We start from the raw sequence: 25,754 nt of genomic DNA, 5'->3' as shown, positions 1-25,754 counted from the left end.
GTTGGCTTCTGGAATCGTAATAGCATGACTGCTGAGTAATAGTTGTTTCTGTTCCTTTGCATAATGTAGCTCACTGGATGCATATTCAATGTCTACTAGCTCTTACTTGCATTTTTAGTTTTTGTTATGGATATTGTATTGTTGTCCGCTTATTGATATGGTGAAATTTTATACTGGATGCCCTTCCTGATGTAACCCTCTCCATTCATCCGGGCTTGGGACTGGCACAAAGTGTAGTTATGTAGCATAGGATATGGTCTGTAGGATGATGTTGGCGATCAAGAAGAGGAGAAGAATGAGGGCATAGCCAAGGATCAAGTGGGGGAAGTTAAAAAAAGGAAAACTGCAAGGTTGAGTTTAGAGAGGAGGTATGACAGGCAGTGAAGAGTTACCACATAGCTGGGCAAATACAGCAGAAGTAGTGAGGGTGACAGCAAGAACGGTGTTTAACGTGACAACTGGAGAGTGGAAGGAGGAAAAAGATACCTGGTAGTGAAATGGGGAAGTACAGGAGAGTATACAGATGAAGAGGTTGGCAAGAAGAAGTGGTATAGTCAGAGAGACAAGAGTACAAGGAGATAAGACATAATGTGAAGACAGAGGTGGCAAAGGCTAAAGAAAATATGATGAGTTGTATGAGAGGTTGGACACTAAGGAGGGAGAAACTGACCTATACTGATTGGCTAGACAGAGGGACTGAGCTGAGAAAGATGTACAGCACGTTAGGGTGATAAAGGATAATGATGGAAACGTACTCGTAAGCGAGGAGAGTGTGTTGAGCAGATGGAAACAGTACTTTGAGAGGCTGATTAATGAAGAGAATGAGAGAGACAAGGTTGGATGATTTGGAGATAGTGAATCAGGAAGTGAAATGTATTAGCAAGGAGGAAGTAAGGACAGCTATGAAGAGGCTGAAGAATGGAAAGGCTGTTGGTCCAGATGACATACCTGTGGAAGCATGGAGGAGTTTAGGAGAGATGGCAGTGGAGTTTTTACCAGATTGTTTAATGGAATGTAGGTAAGTAATAGGATGCCTGAGGAGTGGAGAAGATTTTTAAGAATAAGGGGAATGTGCAGAGCTATAGTAACTACAGGGGGATTAAATTTATGATTTACAGCATGAAGTTTAGGGAAAGAGTAGTGGAAGCTAGGTTAAGAAGTGTGAAGTGATGATTAGTGAGCAGCAGTATGGTTTCATGCCAGGAAAGAGCACCACAGATGCAATGTTTGCTCAGAGGGTGTTGATGGAGAAGTATAGAGAAGGCCAGAGAGAGTTGCATTGTGTCTTTGTGGACCTGGAGAAAGCATATGACAGGGTGCCTTGAGAGGAGTTGTGGTATTGCATGAGGAAATTGGCAGTGGCGGAGAAGTATGTAAGAGTTATACAGGATGTGCACGAGGGGAGTGTGACTGTGGCGAGGTCTTCAGTAGGAGTGACGGATGCATTCAACGTGGAGGTGGGATTGCATCAGGGATTGGCTCTGAGCTCTTTATTATTTGCAATGGTGATGGACAGGTTGACGGACAAGATTAGACATGAGTCCCTATGGACTATGATGTTTGATGATGACTTTGTGATCTGTAGCCAGTGCAGGGAGCACATTGAAGAGACCCAGGAGAGGTGGAGATATGGTGTAGAGAGGAGAGGAATGAAAATCCGTAGGAACAAGACACAATACATATGTGTAAATGAGTGTGAGTCAGTGGAATGGTGAGGATGCAGGGAGTAGAGTTGGCGAAGGTGGATGAGTTTAAATATTTGGGATCAACAGTACAGTGTAATGTGGATTGTGGAAGAGGTGAAAAAGAGAGTGCAGGCAGGGTGGAATGGGCAGAGAAGAGTGTCGGGTAATTTGTGACAGAGGTATTAGCTAAAGTGAAAGGGAAGGTCTACAGGATGGTAGTGAGACTGGCTATGTTATATGGATTGGAGATGGTGGCACTAACCAGAAAGCAGGAGACAGAGCTGGAGGTGGCAGAGTTAAATATGTTAACATTTGCATTGGATGTGACTAGGATGGAAAGGGTTAGAAACAAGTACAATAGAGGGTCAGCTCAAGTTGGATGGTTTAGAGACAAAGTTAGAGAGGCAACATAGGGTTGGTTTGGACGTATGTAGAGGAGAGATGCAGGGTATATTAGGAAAAGGATGAAAACGATAGAGCTGCTGGAAAAGAGGAAGGCCTAAGAGAAGGTTTATGGATGTGGTGAGAGAGGACATGCAGGTGATGGGTATAACAGAGCAAGATACAGAGGATAGGAAGATATGGAAAAAGATGATTTGTGGCAACCCCTAATGGGAGCATCTGTAAGAAAGCAGTTATGGATATTGTAAAGTTGTACTGGGAACATTTTTTTGCTATTTATTTTGAAATCTACTGTACATAATTCATATTTTAGCATTTAATATTTTAAACTTGTGACAACGTAATTTATTTTCTTTAGATATTTTAATATTTTTTTAATAACTGTTATTCAGTAATAGTTAATTAATATCTGAATGCTCACAGTTTGAATTTGTTTTGCTAGAAAACTGTTTGATTTTTTTCTCTGACAAATGAAACAAATCTTTAGAAATGTTCCATTATTTCCTTGGGGAGAATGGAAAGTTGTAGTATATTTTCATAATATTAATTACTTTACATTTTTGTCTTAGGTTCTGTTGCAAACAAATCCTTACCACATTGATTCCTTGATTCAGCTGTCAGATGTTTGCCGCGTCCAGGAAGATCAAGAAATGGCTAAAGATTTAATTGGTAAGAGTTTGTAATAATGTTTTAAATATCGGGGCTTGTGATACATCCAAATGAAAAAAATTGCATTTCAGAGATCTGATAATTTTTTTATTCTTTTTCATTTTAATATGTACAAATGATGTTAAATATGTCAGTCAGTCATTTTCTAACCCATGTAGTCCTGAACAGTGTCACGGAGGTCTGGTGGAGCCTATCCCAGCTAGCATAGGGCACAAGGTAGGAATAAACCCTGGATGGCGCCCCTGTCCATTGCAGGGCGAACACACACACACACACACACACACACACACACCCACACACAGCCAACTCAATCACATACTAGGGCCATTTTAGGAATGCTGATTCACCAGACCTGTATGGCTTTGATGTAAGAAGCACATTGGTAAGGTTTTGGTAGATTTTGCCCATTACTGTGTTTGTCTGGGTTGTACACACTGTACTCTAGTTTTCTAGTTTTTAACAGTGATCATGGATGCAAACTGTACTGTAGCAGCTAGCATATTATGCTGAAGATTGGTGGGTGATTGACCGTGAAATGTCACACAGGTACACTTACAGTGCATCCGGAAAGTATTTACAGTGCATCCGGAAAGTATTCACAGTGCCTCACTTTCTCCACATTTTGTTATGTTACAGCCTTATTCCAAAATGGATTAAATTAATTTTTTTCCTCAAAATTTTACACACAACGTCCCATAATGACAACGTGAAAAAAGCTTACTTGAGGTTTTTGCAAATTTATTAAAAAAAAACAAAAAACGGAGAAACCACATGTACATAAGTATTCACAGCCTTTGCTCAATACTTTGTCGATGCACCTTTGGCAGCAATTACAGCCTGAAGTGTTTTTGAATATGATGCCACAAGCCTGGCACACCTATCCTTGGCCAGTTTTGCCATTCCTCTTTGCAGCACCTTTCAAGCTCCATCAGGTTGGATGGGAAGCGTCGGTGCACAGCCATTTTAAGATCCCTCCAGAGATGTTCAATCGGATTCAAGTCTGGGCTCTGGTTGGGCCACTCAAGGACATTCACAGAGTTGTCCTGAAGCCACTCCTTTGATATCTTGGCTGTGTGCTTGGGGTCGTTGTCCTGCTGAAAGATGAACCGTCGCCCCAGTCAGAGGTTAAGAGCGCTATGGAGCAGGTTTTCATCCAGGATGTCTCCCTACATTGCTGCAGTCATCTTTTCCTTTATCCTGACTAGTCTCCCAATTCCTGCCGCAGAAACACATCCCCACAGCATGATGCTGCCACCACCATGCTTCACTGTAGGGATGGTGTTGGCCTGGTGATGAGCGGTGCCTGGTTTCCTCCAAATGTGACGCCTGGCATTGACACCAAAGTGTTCAATCTTTGTCTCATCAGACCAGAGAATGTTGTTTCTCATGGTCTGAGAGTCCTTCATGTGCCTTTTGGCAAACTCCAGGCGGGCTGCCATGGGCCTTTTAGTAAGGTGTGGCTTCCGTCTGGCCACTCTACCATACAGGCCTGATTGGTGGATTGCTGCAGAGATGGTTGTCCTTTTGGAAGGTTCTCCTCTCTCCATAGCGGACCTCTGGAGCTCTGACAGAGTGACCATCGGGTTCTTGGTCACCTCCCTGATGATGATGGAGGCAACTGTGCTCATTGGGACCTTCAAAGCAGCAGAAATGTTTCTGTAACCTTCCCCAGATTTGTGCCTCGAGACAATCCTGTCTCGGAGGTCTACAGACAATTCCTTTGACTTCATGCTTGGTTTGTGCTCTGACATGAACTGTCAACTGTGGAACCTTATATAGACAGGTGTGTGCCTTTCCAAATCATGTCCAATCAACTGAATTTACCACAGATGGACTCCAATTAAGCTGCAGAAACATCTCAAGGATGATCAGGGGAAACAGGATGCACCTTGGCTCAATTTTGAGCTTCAAGGCTGTGAATACTTATGTACATGTGCTTTCTCAATTTTTTTATTTTTAATTAATTTGCAAAAATCTCAAGTAAACTTTTTTCACGTTGTCATTATGGGGTGTTGTGTGTAGAATTCTGAGGAATAAAATGAATTTAATCCATTTTGGAATAAGGCTGTAACATAACAAAATGTGGAAAAAGTGGATGCGCTGTGAATACTTTCCGGATGCACTGTAGCTATGCATTCCACAAACCCAGGAAAAAACACTTCCTGTTACGTTTTTGATGCCTGGGAAGGTTCAAGAAGGCAGGCAGAGACTCCCATGGCACTGAATAAATAGAGCCTCACAGAAGATAAGAAGGCGTCATGAAGAGAGGCATGGGATGACACAATGGATTATGATTGGATAGTAATTGTGAATTCCAAAAAAGAGCAAGAATAGTTGTGGCTGTTTTTATTAATTGTTACTTTATGAGGTGTTTCCTGTCCTGATCGCAGTGAGAAGGTGATTCATATGAAAGTAATGCTGTGGATCGTTTGTCCATCTATCTGTCCATCTATTCATTTTCTAAACCCCCTTTATCCTGAGCTGGGTCCTAGGAAAGCTGGAACCAATTTCAGCAAGCATAGGGTGCAAGGCAGGAACAATCTCTGGAGCATTCTTTTTTTTAATTAAAAATGCCTGATTTCGGGCTTTACTGTCATTCAGTGTCTATCTTGGTCTTTCCATCTTGGTGCTTATTATAATATTATTCTTTGTTGTTGCAAAGTGACAACAGTTACATGCTGCTGAGTGCAATATCATACATCACTCTGTTTTTCTTCTATAACTTTGAATATTATTATTATCTTTGTGGTGCAGCCTTAGCATTGGTATCAAAAACATGCAAATTGTTATTATGAGTTCCAATTTGCAGCTTGGATTGTTGTGAAGTTGTGACATCATTAATTCTCAAATGTGAACTCTCACTCTTACCTGTGAGTAGGTGCAAAACACTTCGTAAATATGTTTTACTCTGAGATAAGACAAATTCTTATCTTTGTGTAACCTTTAGTGCAATGCCTAGGAGTAATTTAGAAACACGAGGTAAATACAAGCCCTGATTCTATTTATGTTTATGCACTGAAATGCTAAATGATGTTCATCTGAAATTTTTGATAAAGAAAATCGATTGTGAATGAGTCAAGCTGGTAGGAAAAAAAAATATTTTTAATTCCTGATTCATAAAGCATGACTCAGAATCCATCCATCCATTATCCAACCCGCTATATCCTACAGGGTCATGGGGGTCTGCTGCAGCCAATCCCAGCCAACACAGGGCGCAAGGCAGGGCGCCAGCCCACCGCAGTGACACAGAATCTATTCCTTCAATACTACCTCCTGCTCCCTTGAGGACACTACAGATTATAACATTTTATCTCTGTGAATCATAAAATTTTCTGGAGAGGTCTTCCTTTACAATGTGTCCAGGCATAGTTTTTAAATATTTTCCCTATCATGACCTTATAAAGTATAGTTCTGAACTGGACTCTGTGACACAGATAACAATGGATTAATAACATAGGATTTACATTTACCCCTACAGTAACCCTGATTTATTGTATTTATTTATTTATCTTTTGTGTAATGCATAAATTGTGCCTGAGACTGGTAGCAGTTACAGGATGTTTGGCTCTCCCTATGCATAATTATAAATGCTAATCCAAATAACTTAATTCTATATAGGTGAATCCTGAATTTGTTTAAACTCATTTTATCTGCTTCATCTTATACTGCTGTGATCACAAATTAGCTATCCTGTTTATATTTTTTCTTAACATTCATGAGTAAGGGTAAAAACATAGTCAGCATTTGCTAACCAATAAAAGAGTAAACTAGTTCATTCAAGTGTGCATCAGTAGTGGAAAAGAATGACATTGTTTACTTCCACTTTTTGTTTAAAGTAAAATATACATTAGGAATAAAAATATTTGATATCCTTTTTTTAAAATGTACATGCTGCTTTGATCACTTAGGATGTATGGCCTAGTCTAAGTTTGAAGATTTTTCATAAATGATTTCTTAAGACAGTTGATTGAAAATATTCTTATTTTCAATAGTATATCTGTACATACTGTAAATCACCATCATAGTATTAAAAGATTAAGGAAAAAAATAAAACTTTTTCTTTCCCCCAGAAAGAGCTTTGTACAGTTTTGAATGTGCATTCCACCCAGTTTTCAGTCTGACTTCAGGAGTGTGCCGACTAGACTATCTTCGCCCAGAAAACAGGTCAGCTAAGTATATACTGCATGATAATTTTTATCCATATTCTTTTTTTACTTTACAGATAAACTTATATCAGTGATCTTGTTTGTTGAAGTAAGTACTTGACTATATAGAGACAGTAATGAAAAATTAACACCAATATTTATAATTTTCTTTCCTTCTTTATTTTTCTCTTTGTAGTTTTTAACAGTATATAGTGAAACATTTTTGGTGGCAGCATATTTTGGAATAGGTGTATAATTGTTTTAGCATATGTTATTACACTGTTCAGTTCAGTTCAAATTGGTTTAATCTTATTAAGTGCAAAAACCCAAAACCATAATGTTGCATATACAAATGTCCTAAGTCAGCCGCACTCTCTACAGAATGACCATTTTCAAATGACACGAAAACAATGTTATTTTGATAGAAGACATGTACATATAGGTCCATTATATATAAAGATATAATGCAATATAATTACTTTAAGAAGCTGTCTTAATTTTACAGTGTTTCTTTGCAGATGTGTGGTGAGTAAAAGTTAACCTTTGTCAAAGATAACACATGCATTTCAGATGAATGTAACTAAACTAAAATTCAAGCCATTTGACAGAAATACTACCTCATAAAACACAATTATCGTTTAGCCACTCTTTTACATAAAGAAGTTAATTAGGTAGTTGATGTGGCAATGATAATGATATATTTAATTGAGCATCATCAGCATTTTAATAAAAGTTAAAGTGTTTTCAAATCATATCTCATAATGGCAATAGGGAAAAGAAAATTGGTACCAGAACCAAACCCTAAAGAACAGCATATTTAAATGTGCCCAGGATTGAGGGTATACCATATTTCCCTCAAAATAAGACCGAGTCTTGTATTAATTTTTACTCCAAAAGATGCACTAGGGCTTGTTTTCAGGGGATGTCTTATATTTATTCATGTACAACAATATACAGTTATCCAAATACAGTCATGTCATCTTCTTTTGGAATATTGTCATAACTCTCCACATTCAAATCCTGTATTCTAGCCTGAATTTCTTGCTACTCCAGCCGCTTTTAGTATCCTTCAGGATTGATGTGCGTGCTTTGATGTTTGATGAATGGTTTGATGTGGTGAAGCAAACTGCCAACATATAAATGTATTCATGTTGCTTTAATATTCAAGCATCTCATATTCCCCAACGTAATGACACGATATATTTTAAAAGTCTCACATTTTAAAAGTCTTTTTGCACCTTCACAATAGCATCAGAATGTATGGTGGCGTATTTGAGCCACAGAGAAAAAAAATTAAGGACATAATGAAAATGTCTGTTTTGTGATTAAAGTGGAAATTTTGGCTTTAACCTCGTAGTTTATGATAAAGTAGACTGTCGTAAACGTCATCTTAAAACCGACCCAGTTGTTCATCGCTATGTGCTTCTGGGGCTTCCTCCTGACCTGACAGTGGCGGCAATCAGCAGTAGATTACCACACAAAACACTTTAAATTTATCATATTCCAACAATCTGCACATTTAGAATTCTTAGATTTATACTCGATATCACTTTCATGATGAAATGCATTAAAATAGGTATGTTACATTTTACAGATAAATCGTTAACTTTGTTTAAATAATGAATTCTGTTAATAGTTACATATATGTGGGTTGCACAGTGGCAGAGTGGTAGCGCTGCTGTCTCGCAGGTAGTCGCGTTCCTTGTTATCCCTGCTTGGAGTTAGCATGTTTTCCTGGTGGGTTTCCACAGTGTTCCTTAGTTTTCCATTCAAAGACAAGAAGGTTTGGGGATTTGGTGAAGCTAGAAGGATTTCGTTTCTGTCTTGCGCCGATGGGTGCATCCCCGAATTGATGGATGTAATCATTAAACATCCTTATCAGAGATATTGTGGCAAGTTCTGAATTTAATGGATGTTTCGGGCACATGTGCACATTGCCTGAAGTATAAACCTGGCCTTAGGCTCCTTACTTTTCAGCTGACTGTCTTGACTAGGGCTTATTTTTGGGGTAGGGCTTACAGTGCATCTGGAAAGTATTCACAGCGCATCACTTTTTCCATATTTTGTTATGTTACATCCTTATTCCAAAATGGATTAAATTCATTTTGTTCCTCAGAATTCTACACACAACACCCCAAAATGACGTGAAAAAAGTTTACTTGAGATTTTTGCAAATGTATTAAAAATAAAAAAAACTGAGAAATCGCATGTATATTACAGAGCAGCCTGAAAATTATCCATCCATCCATTTTCTAACCCGCTGAATCCGAATACAGGGTCACGGGGGTCTGCCTGAGCCAATCCCAGCCAACACAGGGCACAAGGCAGGAACCAATCCTGGGCAGGGTGCCAACCCACTGCAGGACACACACAAACACACCCACACACCAAGCACACACTATGGCCAATTTAGAATCGCCAATCCACCTACCCTGCATGTCTTTGGATCGTGGGAGGAAACCAGAGTGCCTGGAGGAAACCCACGCAGACACGGGGAGAACATGCAAACTCCACGCAGGGAGGACCCGGGAAGCGAACCCGGGTGTCTTAACTGCGAGGCAGCAGTGCTACCACTGCGCCACCGTGCCGCCCTCTGAAAATTATGCTAGGGTTTATTTTATGGGTTAATACGGTATTATTTTTAAATTTTTGCATTTGCTTAAAAGTATTTGATAAATACGCAATAAACTAAAAACAATGCCTGATAGGAAGTATATGTTTTAGCCTATGTTGCAGAGTGCTGCTATCGATAATATCAAAGCAATACTTAATTCTAATAGTATAATAACTTTGGCATCTATTGCATCAGATGAGATTACAATATCATTTACAACATAACTTGAATTTGTTTCTATGCTGTGACTAGGGAAAATTTCAGACTGAAATTTCTTATGAAAGACTACATTTTTAAGGTAACTGTAAACTTGTGATGTTAGAGATTTCTCTAAGACTTTAGAAGGAAAATATAAATTGGAAATTGGTCTATAATTCTTATATTTTCTAAATCTGACTTGGATTAATTTAGCAGAGGTCTAATAATGGCTGCTTTGAAGGAAACTGACAGTCCTAATTATTATTTATTTAATTATTTCTTTAGCTATTGAATGTGCATTTAATATTCTGTAGTGAATTTTATATTATATTTAGAAGTCCATGTGACCATCATCATCAAATTCTTCCATGAGAACCCTGAATACAATGAGGACTGATTTAGGTCATTTATGTTTGGTAGAATGCCTGGAGGGGGCTGGGTGGTCTCGTGTCCTCGTAACCCCTGCAGATTTAGTTTTTTTTTCGTTTTTTTCTGTCCTCCCTGGCCATCGGACCTTACTTTTATTCTATGTTAATTAGTGTTCCCTAATTTTAATTATTTATTTTGTATTTTTTCTCTTTCTTCATCATGTAAAGCACTTTGAGCTACATTGCTTGTATGAAAATGTGCTATAGAAATAAATATTGTTGTTGTTGCATATAATTTACAGGGCCTTTTATTTAACCCTTTACAAGCATATGATGTTTTTGGAAAGAAGGGGATGTCCAAGAACAGCACTTGAATTTTGTAAGCTAATTTTAAGGTGAGAATTTATAAGTGTTTTGAGTTTATTGATGCAATCAGTTTCCTTTCAGAATTGTATTACTGTTTTGGTCACACAGTATTTTTCTAGTCTTTTTTTTTACTACTTTGTCTTGATTGTAATTGGTTTCAAACAGAACAATAAATTACAGAGTACAGATTGGGCGTCCTTATTCCACAATTTCTAAGTCCGAAATGCTCCAAAATCTGAAACATTTGAAATACTGACATGATGTCACAAGTGAAAAATTCCAAACCAGGGTTCGGTTAGATCTGATTATGAAAATTGGCGCACATCAAAAAGTGGATGTGAGTGAAATGTGCAGATTCAAAACTGATTTATTCTTTTGGAATAGAATGGGAGTGGGAGTCATTGAACGTAAAGCATTGAGCACTACGAGGAAATGACATGTGATTGATGATAATTGAATGCCGCTAAGCAACAAAACACATCGAACGTGTTTTGCCCTGCGTGGCAGTTTAAAAGTGCTTCACAGCACCGTTAAAATTGCAGATGACTTGTGCATTAATGGAGTGTCACTACTTATAGTTAACAGAAGGAGCTTCATTCTATCTTGGTGACCTTATTGTAATATGAGTTCAGTAAATTGTTCCAATCAAGTGAGGAAAAACGGACACACACTGCGATTTGCCTTTTTATGTTGGAAATTTCTTAATTTTGGCAGAAACATGTTCTGTTTTATGCCTGCATACTTACACCATACGAAAACTGAATGTAGTGCCTCATAGGTCAGTGAATGACTTCCAGAACAGAGAGCAAGATGGAGGAAATGTTGGCTGAGATATCTCCTGACCTATTGGCTATTTCTATGAAATGTAAAAACAGGTAGCAGATATAAACTGAAAAAATACATCTTACTGTATTTATCATTATTTGAGCTTTAATATGTTTGTCATTTTTACACGTTATAATAAAAGCTCAGTGATATGTATTATTATACCTATGAGTTGTCATTTAACTGATTTGGCTGAATTTCCCAAGATATCTCAATTTGTATATGCAAATATTACGAAATACAAAAATATCCAAAGTAGTTCTGGTCCTAGGCATTTAGGTTTAGGAATAATCAATCTGTACTTGTAAGTGATTGTTAGCAAGAGTTTTACCTATTTTTTGCATATGACATAGCTGGTAAAAGAACATTTTCTTAGAAACATCCAGTATAGTTTATTAACAGTTTTTGGTGTCTATAAAGCTTTAAAATGTATTGTTTCACATCCTTGTTGTTATTCATGTGTTTTATATTCCTGCATAGATTTATTTTTCACTTATTTAAACTTATGTTCTAAACTTATTTTGCTCTTACCTCTTCCTATTAAATGATTAAATGTATGAAGACTTTACATTATGAACTTGCACTATATTTTGTGCTGCCTTTGGACGTTATATAAAATATTTTTGGTTTGTCTAATTTGATAGACTATACATGCAAAATTCATTTACTTTTGTTTTACTTTTCCACCTCCAAAGTCTTGATCCCAGCAATGACCCACTGTGCATGCTCCTGATCATTGACTTCCTGTCATTGCGCTCGAGGGAGTATTTGTTTCTAACTCGGATCTATGAAGAGTGGGAGGTAAGGCGAATCTAACACTGCAGTTGTTTTCAACTTTCACTGTATTGGACTTTCATAATAAATCATTAGCATAGCAAAAAATTATAAACCTATTTAACTTTTCTTCATATACTTTTCCTACTTGGGCTTCAACCATTCAGTTTTAATCTCTATATTTTTTAATTCACGATTTTGTAACCTCTTAAAAAAGAGAAAAAAATGCTATTTAATTGTCTTTATTGAGAATAGATGTTTGAACCGTTTGCTTAGGAGAACACACTGAAGGACAATAGTGATATATAGAGAAATGACACTGTACTACAAGCAAAGATTTATTTATTTATTTTTTTCAAGTACACCAGCTCCTGTATACCAACATTTGGTCACTGCCTTTACTCATTCTAAATAAAAAGAAGGCAAAAGCCTTAGAAAAGAGCAGTTAGACCCTTTGTAAAACTAGAATCACTACAAAGTAGGTATGGGGAAGTCCTCATCATTTAAACCTAATCACTGAGTGAGTTGTTATCTGAGCACTTATTTTAGGTTTAGAAGTGCTGTTTCTCCATAGGAAAAATAGAAAATTAAAGTAAATGAGGTATGCATTTTTTCCCCCTCACTCTTTCTCAAATACTTAAAGGAGTTTTTATTGTAGCCAGTTACAGATACATGGTCAGTCTACTTTCTGAAGGAATTTGGAAGCGCTCTTGATCTTGGTATAATGTATAATTGCCTTCCGTGCTCTTTAGAACAGATTTTGCTAAATGTCCTCATCTCTTTGTAAGACTGGACCCTTCAAGCTCTAGTCTTATGATTTGTTAGTCATTTGATCCCATTTTAGTGCACTTGATACAAGTTGTAATTAAATAGGTAATTTACATTTGATTTTTCTTTTCCTGTTGCATAATTTATCTTATCTCTTATTCTCACACTGCTTTTTCTGATAAGGACTGTGTCAGCAGTGGGCCAAGCAGGACTTCACTGTCCCCAGTTTTTCTAAAACAGGGTTGCACAACATAATGCTCATGGATCATTTCTGTCTTTTCCAAAAAAAAATTCCAAGGTAGCCTATACAATTGTGTATTGACTTACGTTTCTGAATAGATTACACCAAACTTGATTTATCAGCAGAACTTTATCATTTTGCCTCCCCATCATCATGCTCAACAATTTCACGTATAGCCACATCCACTCTTAAAATATGTTGGATATATAATAAAGCAATGAAGGCAATGTCATTCTAAAATTATTCTTTTTTTGGGTTTGCAGTGAAGTAGTATCCTGTTAGATTTAGTAGGTTGATGTATTAAATTTCTGATTATTAACAGTTTTATGGCTGTTTTACTTTGGTTTATACTTTCACTTGTCTATTTGAATTTGAATTTATTTACAATGATCAGCAACAACATTAAAATCACTTGCTTAATATTGTGTAGGTCCCAATAGTGCCACCAAAACAGTTCTGACCCCTAGTGGCATGGACTCCACAAGACATCTGAATGTGTCCTGTTGGATCTGACACTAAGACGTTAGGTGCAGATCCTTTTAATTCTCATAAGTTGCAAGGTGGGGACTCTATGGATCAGACTTGTTTTTCTAGCACTTCCAACAGATTGAGGTCAGGGGAATTTGGAGGCCAAGTCAACAATTTGAACTCTTTGTCATGTTCCTCAAAACATTTCTGAACAATATTTTCAGTGTGGCTGCCATATTATCCTGCTGCAAGACGGCACTGCCATCAGGGAATACTGTAGGCATCAAGGGGTGTACGTGATCTGCGGCAATCTTTAGGTAGGTGGTACGTGGCAGTGTAATATCCATTTGAATGCTAGGACCCAAGATTTCCCAGCAGAACATTGCCCAGAACATCCCACTACCTCTGACAGCTTGCATTCTTCCCCTTAGTGCATCCTGCTGCCATCTCTTCCCAAGGTAAACAACATATTTAGCTGTCTGCATGATCTAAAAGAGAATGTTCTTCATCACACCAAAGGCCTCTTTTTCCATTGCTCCATAGTCCAGTTCTGATGCTTTTGTACCCATTGCAGTTTAAGTGTGGACAAGGTGCAGCATGGGCACGCTCACTGGTCTTAGACTGAGCAGTTCTCTCATGGATAGCATTACGGTTTTCATCAATTTCTGCTACAGTAGCTCATTTGTTGGACTGAACTTAGATAGGCTTGTCTTTGCTTCCTGCTTGCATCAGTAAGCCATCGGTGCCCATTACCTTATTGCTGGTTCAACAGTTATCCCTCCTTGGACCACATTTTGTAGCTACTAACTACTGCATAGTTGGAACACCCCACAAGACCTACTGTTTTGGAGATGCTGTGACCCAGTCATCACAGTTTGGATCTTGTCAACATTATTCAGATTCTTATGGTTGCACAGTTTATCTGCTTCCAACATATTACTTTTAAGACCTGACTGTTCACTTGCTGCCTGATATATCCCACCCCTTAACAGGTGCCATTGTAACAAGATAATCAGTGTTAATCGTCCCACCTGTAAGTATTTTTAACGTTGTGGCTGATGGGTTTTGTATGTCTTATTATGTCTATGATGGTTGTTTTAGGTTTATTAGAGTATAGCATATCATGAGATAATATAATTTAAAAGATAGTATATATAAATTTAATTTTTACAAAACTAAATTCTTGAACATTTTGCCACAAGGAAAACCGTGTATTAACACATCCACCTTTTATCACTTTGAGCTTTCAGGAAAGTGATGATAATCTCATTGGGTGCTTTTAATTTTAAACAGTATGCCTTTTGTTGTTTTTATCAATTTCTTTTGAGCTGATGCATTTTTTGTTTTCAGTTTGTCTTTTTGTGCTGCTTTTACTCCAACTTCCCTTAAAAATGAATTATTTTATTGTTCCTTAATCTTTTTTCTTAAAAGTAATTATGCATTATTTCATGTTTCTGATGGTTTTATATATAAACAGAGTATCATTTTGCATTATCAATGTCTGTGGCATAAAGAAGGCATGATTTAGGGGGGATATTGAAAAGATTTAAATCTTTTAATATACATCTAATTTAAGAGATATTTTACTCATTATATTTGATTTTCAAAAAAGGTTGGTGTATCTGTTGTAAAGTAAAATTTTATGTAAATGTTTAATATTAAATCGTAAATGCTCAGTTTGTAGTGTGACTTTTATTTCAGATTCATCGAAACCTTTCACAACTTCCAAATTTTGCGTTTTCTGTTGCACTGTGTTACTACTTGCTTAGTCAACAAGATAATCTATCAACAGAAGAAATTACACAATTACAAGCAAAATCAGATTCAATGCTGCAGACTGCATTAGTTATGTTCCCAAGTGGTAAGAAATTTTATTTTGGCCCTGTTTTCTAGCATTTAATCTAAATTGGCAAACATTTATTGTGATTTTTTTTTTAAATTGATATCTTTGAAAAGGTGCAGGAATTAAGATTATGTAGTAGATAGCCCTGTTGCCTCATAGGTAAAGAGCAAGGTTTTCACTCTTGGCCTAGTCAGTGTGTTGGTGTGGAGTTGACATATCGCCCTGGGTTTATGTAAATCTACTCCAGTGTACTCCAGTTTTCCAATTTCCTTTCACTTTTATCATTTGGCCCTGTGTATATGTGTATGTGCTCGCTCTGTTTTATGCCCTTTGCTCCCTAACTAGGTTATTGCACAATACAGGCCTGTAAGGGAAAACAAATGGATAGTCAGATGCAATACCCCTTTAATTAAATAAAGTCTATGTTTTGAGACAATTAAGATTGACTGTATTGTGTAATGCCCAGAAGGGGTGGGTGGGCAGTTGGCCAAGGTGTCCAGGAATCTGATTGTGTCTTTGACTCACTGTGGATCCAGGGATGCCCACGACTGAAGTTTTTGTTTCCTTGCCTCCATTTTCAACTGGCCATAGTTCAACAGTTAATTAAAGGGCAGCTAGTGCTGGGTTCCATTTATGCTAATCACTTTTAATCTACTTTGTTTTCCTGTTTTTCTGTGTGTTATTTGTACTCATTTATCAGTGGTGAAAAAAATCTTGTTGGTGTCCAACTGAAGCAGCACTCCATAGCTTGGGAGAAAAGAAAAAAACACACATGCACACAGACTGTAGTGCTGCCTACACACTGCCCAGTAGCACTACTTAAACATAAATATTGACCTCCTTTTTTCAGGCCTGAAGATTTCTCAGTTACTTTCTGGTTAAATTGAGTCATTTAAGTCAGCAATCTCTTTTCCATTGATAGCATAGCCAATGCATTCAGCCTCTCCTTAGTCATGGTGTTTCTGAGAAAGGTTTTATGTACTTTGAAAAACTTTCCAAATATGTAGAAAAATACATAAATCTCTAATGTTTGATAGGCAGCAGGACACCAACAGATTAAGAGTTTGAAATTTAGGCTTTTTAATGGATGGACAATGCATAATTTGGGGAAAAAAGCATGTTTTCGGAGTCATAACAAAACATGAACATATTTAATTCATACCACATGTAGTGTCATAAATTGTTCATAATATACAGTAAAGTTAATGTAACCCAAATCTTACTTAAAACAACACATTTAAAGCTTTTAAATTCTGAAAAGTTCCATTAGCGATATTGAAATGACACTTGTTTTTTTAAGTTCGTAAATAAAATATTTATATAATGCCTATCACAGACAAAAGTCATAAAGTGCTGAACAGTAAACAGAATAAAATGAAATATTAAAACAGAATATAAATAATATAAAAAACACCCACAGATGACAGCGCTACCCAAATGCCAATCAGGACAGATGCAATTTTTTTTTATTAAGTTGCAAAATGTATAATGGTGCACAGTGTTCTTGGGAGTCCAAAAGCTTATTCTGTACAGGTTTTGAAGTTCCCTTAAATACAGTAGCACTCTCAAAAGGCTCTTTCAACACTCCATCGAGAGAGGCAACAAAATCCACCAACACATGGCAAATCCCGGGCTTATTGGAGCTGTAGATCTCATCATGGCCACTCAAAGCCAGTTCAAATGCTCTACAAAATTTAACAGTCTATTATTCTGGACAGGATGTTTGGATTTTTGATCACCTCTTCCTTGTGCCAATGCCAATCCTGTAGCCTTCATCTAGCTGTTCAGCCATAATAAACCTGCCAAAAAAAATTAGTCTAAATTTAGCCTAGATGACAGAGGCTACTTTTGTGGTGCTTGCATTTTTCAGAAAGATGTTTTATGTCTTGAACCCTGTCGTTGTCCACAAAGTTTCAGTAACAACACTTTGAAACAGCAAATAGAGAAAGGCAAAAAAAGGCATTACTTACACCACATCCCTTTAACTAACTCCATTTATCATAACAAGAGCAGGAAAAAGTCAGTGTGTAAGCTTGTCCTCAATCAAGATTTATGAAGGGGTGCTTCATTAAAGAAGTAACCGAATTTTCTTTGATTTCTGAAGTTCCACTTGAAGTTGCCATTGCTGTAAAGTCTCGCTCGCTTATCTGTAGTTATGTTAATGCTGGATGTGAATAGGCCAACAGAATGTAATTGCAGACTGCAGTACCTGCGAGTTCAGTCATGTAACGCCCTAACATCATAAAACAGCTTCACCGTCAGTCAAAAAGCGGCCATCACATTACACTATGGTTTAGATTAGAGCCCCATTACAGTACGGTTAAGATTAGGGTTGTTGGAGGATTATCTGACTCAAAGGGCGTTTCGTGACTAACTTTGTGGGCCTTTCCTGACCTATGTCATAGGTATTGCAGGTTGTTGTTAAACCCATCTCCAACTGTGAACCATTGACGTGAACTTGAAATAGTATGTTGATAGTTGTCCAATCACATTGGATAAAAAAAAAAAAACAAAAACAAAAAAAAACCCCTAAAACAACATTAATTTGCTGTCAATAAATGTGGGAGGGTCTGTGATGCAGAGAGCTGTGTCCCTGGAAAAATGTGAAAGCAGCCAATTAAAGAGGATCCTAAGGTCATCTGCTTGCCAAAAGTTCAAGGGCTTTCATAGACTCTAATTTGGACGGCCTCCTCCACTCGGGAAATCTAGGTATTCACACAGAATTTAAACAAATACAAATCAGAACCAATTTTTAGTGGATGTTGACATGTGCTGACACCAGGCACAATGTGCAAGTAAACAAATTTATTTCATAATTATTTTGCATTACCTAATTAATGTAATTGGAGTTTTTTTTAAATATTTTGAGGGGGAGCAGCACCTCAACAGCCCCACATTACAAACTGCCACTGCTCATTATGTAATTAGTAACTGATAAAGTTTGTATTTTACTTGAATTTGCTGTAGTGTTCTTTGTCTGCACTTAGTGAGGAGAACTATACAAAAATTATGTTGAAAAAGAGAGTTTAATTTAATTGAATTTAGAGAAGCAGTAATAAATAAAAACAACTATTAAACCTTTTTAACATCTTAATGTGGCCATCACCAATGGAATTTTTTTTCATATATTTAACAGTAAATAATGGTTGTAATCTCTATTTTTGATACTCTTTCATGAGTGTGCCATTCTGCAAAGGTACAGCTTAGATCTTTGTCACATTAGCTCACTCAAATAACTATAGAAACAGAAATTAAGTGTGAGTTGTGCAAGAATCCTTTTGTGAATAATAAAATCAAGCCACATTGTACATCTCATTTGTTGTCATTAATTGCACTTAAATATGAGGTGTCCATGTAATGTTAATATTTTGTTTTGTATCCCTTTAGTTCTGATGCCTCTTCTGGATTTATGTTCTATACAACCTGATGCAGCAGTTTCTTCTCATGAGTTCTTTGGAAACAAAGCTCAGATTGGGTATGATGTGTTTTCATTACTTAATAATACAGTTTAAAAATCTTTTTCCTTGAATTTGAATGTTTTTAATTCAAAATATATTTAAATTTCTACTATTAAAATTGTTTTCACTGCTTGATATTTTTAAACCCCATATGTTCAAGTTTGAGGTTTTCTCTGGGAATGTCTGACTGTAACCAGAATTGAAAAATAACTATTGGATAATTGTGATTTGAGATGCTAATGCAACTGAGGAAAGGGCAATTCATTCAGGCAATGATTTTGTTTGTTTAAAGCTGGCCTGACTCATTACTTTCAGGCAGAGGCCATGAGTGATTAAAGTGGGTGCACTCTGCATAGATTGGAAAAAGGATGCTGTAACATAGCTCACATGGTAGTTACCCATACCTGACAAGGTTTATAAAAAGCTCACTGAATTTGCAAGATGTGTGAGTATTTAATGGTGAAGCGTGTTCTAGAAGCCAGAAGCCATCTGCAAGAAGAATGACTTCTGCACTCCGCTGAACTTGGTATACAATTATCAGCATTCCCCACTGAAGAACTGAACGATGATTATACTGCTCCAATTGCTTGTCTTTGGCCAAGAACTGTATGTAGAAATGATTATATGATATCGTATATTGGCAGTGAAAGTTGCATTTTAAAGCAAGCTAAATGTATCAATATACAGTATTTTTGTGTCATATTTCACTCCTCTGATTATTTCCGACATGGTTGCTGAAGGGGTATATTTACAAGTTCAAGTAAGTCCTGCAAATTATGATGACCTATGTGTTAAATCAGGTTTCTTGTGAAAATCCATATAGTCCTTTGAAGGGGGTCTTTTGTGTTTTTTAAACTTGTCAAGTACATATCATATGGTTTAGGAAACTGTACTCTTAATTGACAAAATCAACATAATGTTTAAAATGCTTTTGTAATTGAACTTCATAGCTTTGAAATAAAAAAGAATCTATTTAAACTTTATAACCTTACAGATTGTTTTACACTCATGCTATCGTGTGGTACACAGAACTAACAGAAGTACAGACGAGACTGCATAGGAGTATGTGTTTGAGTTGTTGAATGAGATAAACATGCCAGACTAATTTTGCAAATTTTATGTTTTAGCTGTCCTTAATAAGCTGACTACTTTTGTTTCTGTTAGCATACTACACGTTACAGTAGAAACTGTGATGTAGTCATTCAGGTTATAGAGTGATTGGTTGTGAAGACATATACTTTCATACCATCCATATGATGCATTGCCAGATTTGGGTTCTGAAGAGCCAGCTGTACTGCCTAGAGTAATGAGAATGCAATTCGGAATAGCTTCGGTAGCAGGAAGTGATGCATAAAGTAATAGGCCTGAGATCAAAAACTATTAAGTACAAATAACCCAAATCACATAGCCAAAATGCTATACCAGAACTGTAGTCATAAGAACAGAGCACAGATTATATAGTGAGATACACCCACAATGTCTTTGAGAGACTTTGTAATTTTGGATTACTAGGAAGTGTGCAGCGCTGACCTTCACACAGTCATGATGGTGATATCACATGCCACGCACTTCCAATTGATTTTTCGTTGTAATACTATGACAACCATGTTGTCCATAAGTTGGTGGTGCCAATGGATGAAAAAAAATATCATCTGAAAATATGCAAAATGCTATCAACACTTTTAAAACATATTCAACACTAATAATAAATGCCACAAATTGATTTGCTAAAACCACAAAGTTGTAATTGCTCATGTAAGCAAGATTTAGAAAACTTAGTGGAAGTAGAGGGTCAAACTAAAGCCAATTCATTAAATTGCCCTCTTGTATGGCACAGACCCTGGATGCGCTCATCTGGTGTGTGAGGAAAACAATCATAAAAACATAGCAACAACTGAAGTGTAAGGACAAGGTCTAAACTTACGAAGGGTGGTCCAGTAGACTACAATGTACTACCTATTCCACATGAGAACCACAACTGCTAAGGGCATCTAAAATATTTTGAAGCTCAAATTATTCAGAACAATCTAACAGAGCTATTGGACCTAGAATGTCTATAATACCTGCTATAATAAACATGCTTCAGCTGTGGAACATGAAAGGTGGACTGTATTTTAAAGTATGAAAGAAAAGGTCACTTCGTATGTAACTGGTCTATACCTTCTCAGGATTAACTAAGGTCCAATGAAAGGTGGCGACAGCTTGTGGGATAGAACCCTCAGGTAGATGTCTGTTGCAGTGAGTCACAGCTTTTTCATATCACAGATCTCTTGAGACGGCATAAATCTACATTCTGCAAACTATTTTGAAGAACTTTCCCTCTTATGCACAGACAGAAAATTGTTGACAAACTCCACAATTGGCAGGAAGATTTTCTTGTCTGATTGGCATGCATTGGCAGTGCATCTAACAAATTTCTCTCAAGTCCTAATTGGTTTGTTTTATTTGGCCTCTAGCCTCTGGATGATAACTTTATGTTAAATTAAACTCACAGCCCACTTTCTTATGGAAAAATCAGCAAAAGTGAGAAATAAATTAGAGATTGCATTTCATGGTCCTATATAATAGAAAATGAAAAACCATATTCTTGAACCATGGGCAACAAGAGGATGACTTGGCTCTACTACATGTTTCACATGCCAATACTAAATACAAACAATAAAACAAATACAGGCAATAAAATAATACACATTTTTAATAAAAATTTTGCCAGTCATTTAATTTTGGAATTAAAATCAAATTTTGACAAGTTAAAACGTAAATAAAGGAATCTTTAATTAAAAGCTCTAAAGTAAACAATAGGAAAAGTTTCCACAATTTCCACTAGTCAAAATCAAATTGTAGATGTACACAAAGGAAATTATGACTAAGCAAAATGTAATTACAGATAATTCTGTATAGGATTTTGGCTGGTGAAAATATTATTGTAAATATCTAAATTGAGAAGTGGCATAACACAGAATTCTTACAGCTTTGTGTAATCCATCCTGACTAGCCAAGATATCATTACTGGTGTCTTGAATTGAAAGCTTTATGGACATCAGTGGAAAAAGTTCGTCAGGTGTGAATATACATAATATCAAAGATTTGTTGTAAAAACCTTTAATTAAAATCCTGACTAGTCAATATTAAATTACATATGTTTGCAAGTCTCCTTTTTGACTGTAATTGTAGATGTCTAAAATGTAAATTTGCTTGTCAAAATTATGATTAGCCAAAGCACAGCATTAATTGTTAAAATGACTTACCATATGTGAATGCTTCTTATGCTTAAAGGGAAGTTAAAAACAGAAAAATGCAAGCATCCATAGAAGAGCAAATGGCTTAGAGACAGTTTGGAGGTTTATATAAAAAGAGCTTCTGGGTCACAGTTTAATTCAATGAATTGATTAATTCAATTGTCATTTTAAAAAATCAGCACATCTGTCTGTCCAGAAAAATATGAATGAAACAATGCATTTAAACCTTCTTCATCTGCTTGTTGGCTTATTACTTGCCTAGGCTTGTTAGAACTGGAAAATCTCCCATACAGTCAAACTAAGTTGCATATCACCATCACAGTGTGGGCTTTTTAAAGACAAAACCACTTAAATGACTTACTAAAACCAAAGCTTCCATAATTGAGGAATAGTTAATGTTTTAAGAGCAAGATACAACAATAGCTGATGTGTTAAAAGTAGCTGCTGAAGAAGAATATTCAGAGATTTAAACTAGGTTAAAACTAGGACAGCTTCATCACAAAGCTCAGCACACTTGTACAAGCCAAACAGAAACCTCATCCCCTGCCCTGTGCACTTTTGTCGTAACACCTATTCAATTAATCTACCATCCATCCATCCATTATCCAACCCGCTATATCCTAACTTCAGGGTCACGGGGGTCTGCTAGAGTCAATCCCAGCCAACACAGTGCGCAAGGCAGGAAACAAACCCTAGGCAGGGCGTGAGCCCACTGCTAAAATTAATCTACCAGTATCACTAATAATGTGTACATTTTTAAAACTTTTTTTTTAGATGTTGCCACAATGAAAAAAAGTAGTAGCCTAACCGACTTTTAGTATGTCATTAATTACTACTGCAACGGAAAAATCCTATATAGCCTTAGAGTTATGTGCTGCCAGCAATTTGTGCCCTGATGTTGGCTATGATCACTAACTGTTCATGTTTTTTTAATCACAGAAGTAATCTGAAATCATGGTAGGAGTACCTGGTGGTGTGTGGGGTAGGGGCACCAACTAAATTTCAGAACTAAACATGCATGTGGTGTTCCCCTGTACAAATTGAGAATGTATGCATAAATTGCGGGAGATGATTTTAATGGGATGGAAGCACATACAAAACAGCATACATTTATTTACCTTTATATGTTAGATGCCGATTTCATTTTTAGGAGGTGCTGTAATCGTTTCATGGAACAGCTGGGTTGTGTTTGCTGAGCTTGATTGACTTCAGCACAGTGTGTATCTGACCATAGCTGATGTCAGTTTGCTTAGGTTTTTTTCATCTTTTGTGCTGATCTTATGTTTGTCACTGTTGTACAGTATGAGGAAAGACTTTCAGTTTTGTATGTTATATTTTCAGGTTCTTTTCAATATTCTATACCCTGACTAGTGCTCTGCTGAATGTACTAGGCTGTCTTAAGCATGTGTTCTTCCATATGACAAGCATAAACCAGAATCTTTGACCTTGACCGAGCGTTAGATAGATTTTAATACCCCTTTCTTGACAAATAAATTACAGTGTTCTCTTTCAGAATGATTACAGCCTGAATGAGTGAGTTATACAATTGGGGGCAAGTGGTATTCGGAGTAAAAGAGCAATTTTATTTGTTTCATACATGAAGATATGAACGATCTTAATTATTCCTTAGAAATTCATATGATACATTCCAAGAGACTGCCAGGTATAAGCAATCAGTTTATTTTGGAAATTGTATAATCCAGTTCAGAGTCAGTAATATGAAAGATACTTAATCTATCTGAAAATATGCATAAAAACAGACAGCATATGTGATTTTTTATTTCATTTATTTTTAGCTTCATGTGTGATGCTCAGGCAGATAACATAGTAAAATAGAAGAAAGAAGTAATGCTTCAAGTGTCACAGAAATTGTTTGGTTAGCGTGACATCCACCTCATGCAGAATTAAGCATGTTCCTGCCCAAAGAACATGCATTTCAGACATAACCAGATTCATTGCTCAAAGATAACCAAAAGGGATCCTTTCTTATTAATCACAACACAACTAATGCAAAATTTATGAAAACGCCCAGAAACCCACCTACAGATTTAATTAAAGACAGTTTAGTTGCTCAATATTTTGCATTCAATGATTAATAGTGAGAAAAATGCTGATTTTCTGAATTAACGTTAATTAATGTCATAGAGTGTATGTAATGTGACTGGTTTTGCACCATTCAACCAGTAGTGTTTTATTAATTTTTTTTTTTTTTTTAAATTCAATTGTATGTATGTATGTATGTATTGTTTGTTTTACTATAAAAGCTACATGCCTTAAAATTCATTAACAGAAAAAAGTGAGACTACTGTTTTTAATTTCTGCTTTTTTTACTTAAAAGCTTGGATAATTGGTTGACTGGAAGCTGATAAAAATACATATTGTTATTTGTTTTTATGATATATTTTATGTGTAGTATTTAACTGCTGTGTTTACTCAGTATATGCTTAACTGCTCTTATTGGTTGTTTTGACCTCTGGATCACACTAACCACACTGACCAACAACACCACCTGTATTGTTTGCTGTTTTTGTGTTCTAATACTTTGGTGAAATATGGTTAATTAGTGGAAGCAGTTTTCAACCTACAAGTGGTGTTTAGATAAAGATTATTTTAATGAACCTTACAAATGAACAATAATTCTTCTTATGATATCTTCACAGCCAGCCTCCAGCTCTAAATGAGCTGGTCTCTCTCTATGTTGGGCGCTGCCATTTTATGTGGAAGAATGCTACTGTTATGGTGTGGCTTGAGAAGAATGTCAAGGATGTCTTATCTCGTGTGGATCTTGGTGACCCTGTAGTTGAAGATGCAGAAATAAAGTAAGACTTGTAACCTTTGCTGCAGATACTATTTTAAAAAAACATCCAAAACTGTTTTTAGTCCTTTTTTTTCTTTTTTTTAATTTGATTGATATCAATTGTTGTTTTCTAGCTGTTTTACCAGTTAAAGTAACATAGATATATAGGATAAAATTAGCAACATACTGTATTACTAGCTGCAGCTTTAAGCTGTATACTGCAGTTTCATTAAAGAACACACCAGACTGTTCAGTATAATGTAACTTTATCTTCGTCATTATATAATGACTACATTCAAGAAGAGTGAAACATTCCTTCATATACTCCTACTATTTTTACATCAAATGTAAAATTTACATTGCTTCTAAGTACTGCTCTATTTCTTTAGTATTTCAGTAAGTAGCAAATAGAGAATTTTCATTTAAATGGGTACTAGAAGAAAATTGTAGAGCAAGGGAGCCTTATTTATCAAGTTCTTTTTCAAATACATAAATAAATATATAGAACAAAACTTCTGTCCATTCCTTTATTTTCCCACAGTACAGCATGCAGCCAAGGAACGCTGTCTTACCTTACTAAACGGAGTATAAACTTTTTGCATCTAAAACTGAGTTAATATCCTTGATTATAATATTTTACACAACATTCCCTGCACTGTGTGCCCTTTGTTGCAAAATAGAGCTTCTTGCCCCACATCATGCTGTATTAAAAAAAGAAGCTTCAGAAAATGGACAAGTGAAAGCTTTGGTGTTAAATCAAAATTGCTCTTTGTGATTTGAATGTAGCTAACAACTCCTCGTTAAATGTAGCGAATAACTCTGTTTATTAAGATGTTCCTTAACTCTTAAGTTATTGTAATGCTTTGTTTTGAAAAATATCCATTTAAAAAGAAG

At 36.3% G+C, this 25,754-nt stretch overlaps 1 protein-coding gene across 1 annotated transcript in view; it reads left to right on the top strand.

Moving 5' to 3' along the window:
• tcf25 (transcription factor 25 (basic helix-loop-helix)) overlaps positions 1-25,754 on the top strand; it is a 95,705-nt gene that overhangs the window by 32,981 nt on the left and 36,970 nt on the right. Inside the window, exons 8-14 of the mRNA XM_039763408.1 lie at positions 2,657-2,756; positions 6,827-6,920; positions 10,384-10,476; positions 11,968-12,073; positions 15,225-15,384; positions 18,754-18,841; positions 24,724-24,882. Coding sequence (XP_039619342.1) covers positions 2,657-2,756; positions 6,827-6,920; positions 10,384-10,476; positions 11,968-12,073; positions 15,225-15,384; positions 18,754-18,841; positions 24,724-24,882 — 800 coding nt within the window. The remainder of the gene's footprint in view (positions 1-2,656; positions 2,757-6,826; positions 6,921-10,383; positions 10,477-11,967; positions 12,074-15,224; positions 15,385-18,753; positions 18,842-24,723; positions 24,883-25,754) is intronic.

The sequence above is a fragment of the Polypterus senegalus genome, chromosome 9 (genome assembly GCF_016835505.1).
Source record: "Polypterus senegalus isolate Bchr_013 chromosome 9, ASM1683550v1, whole genome shotgun sequence".
NCBI classification, from domain to species: Eukaryota; Metazoa; Chordata; class Cladistia; order Polypteriformes; family Polypteridae; genus Polypterus; species Polypterus senegalus.
This window is presented reverse-complemented; position numbering and strand designations above follow the sequence as displayed.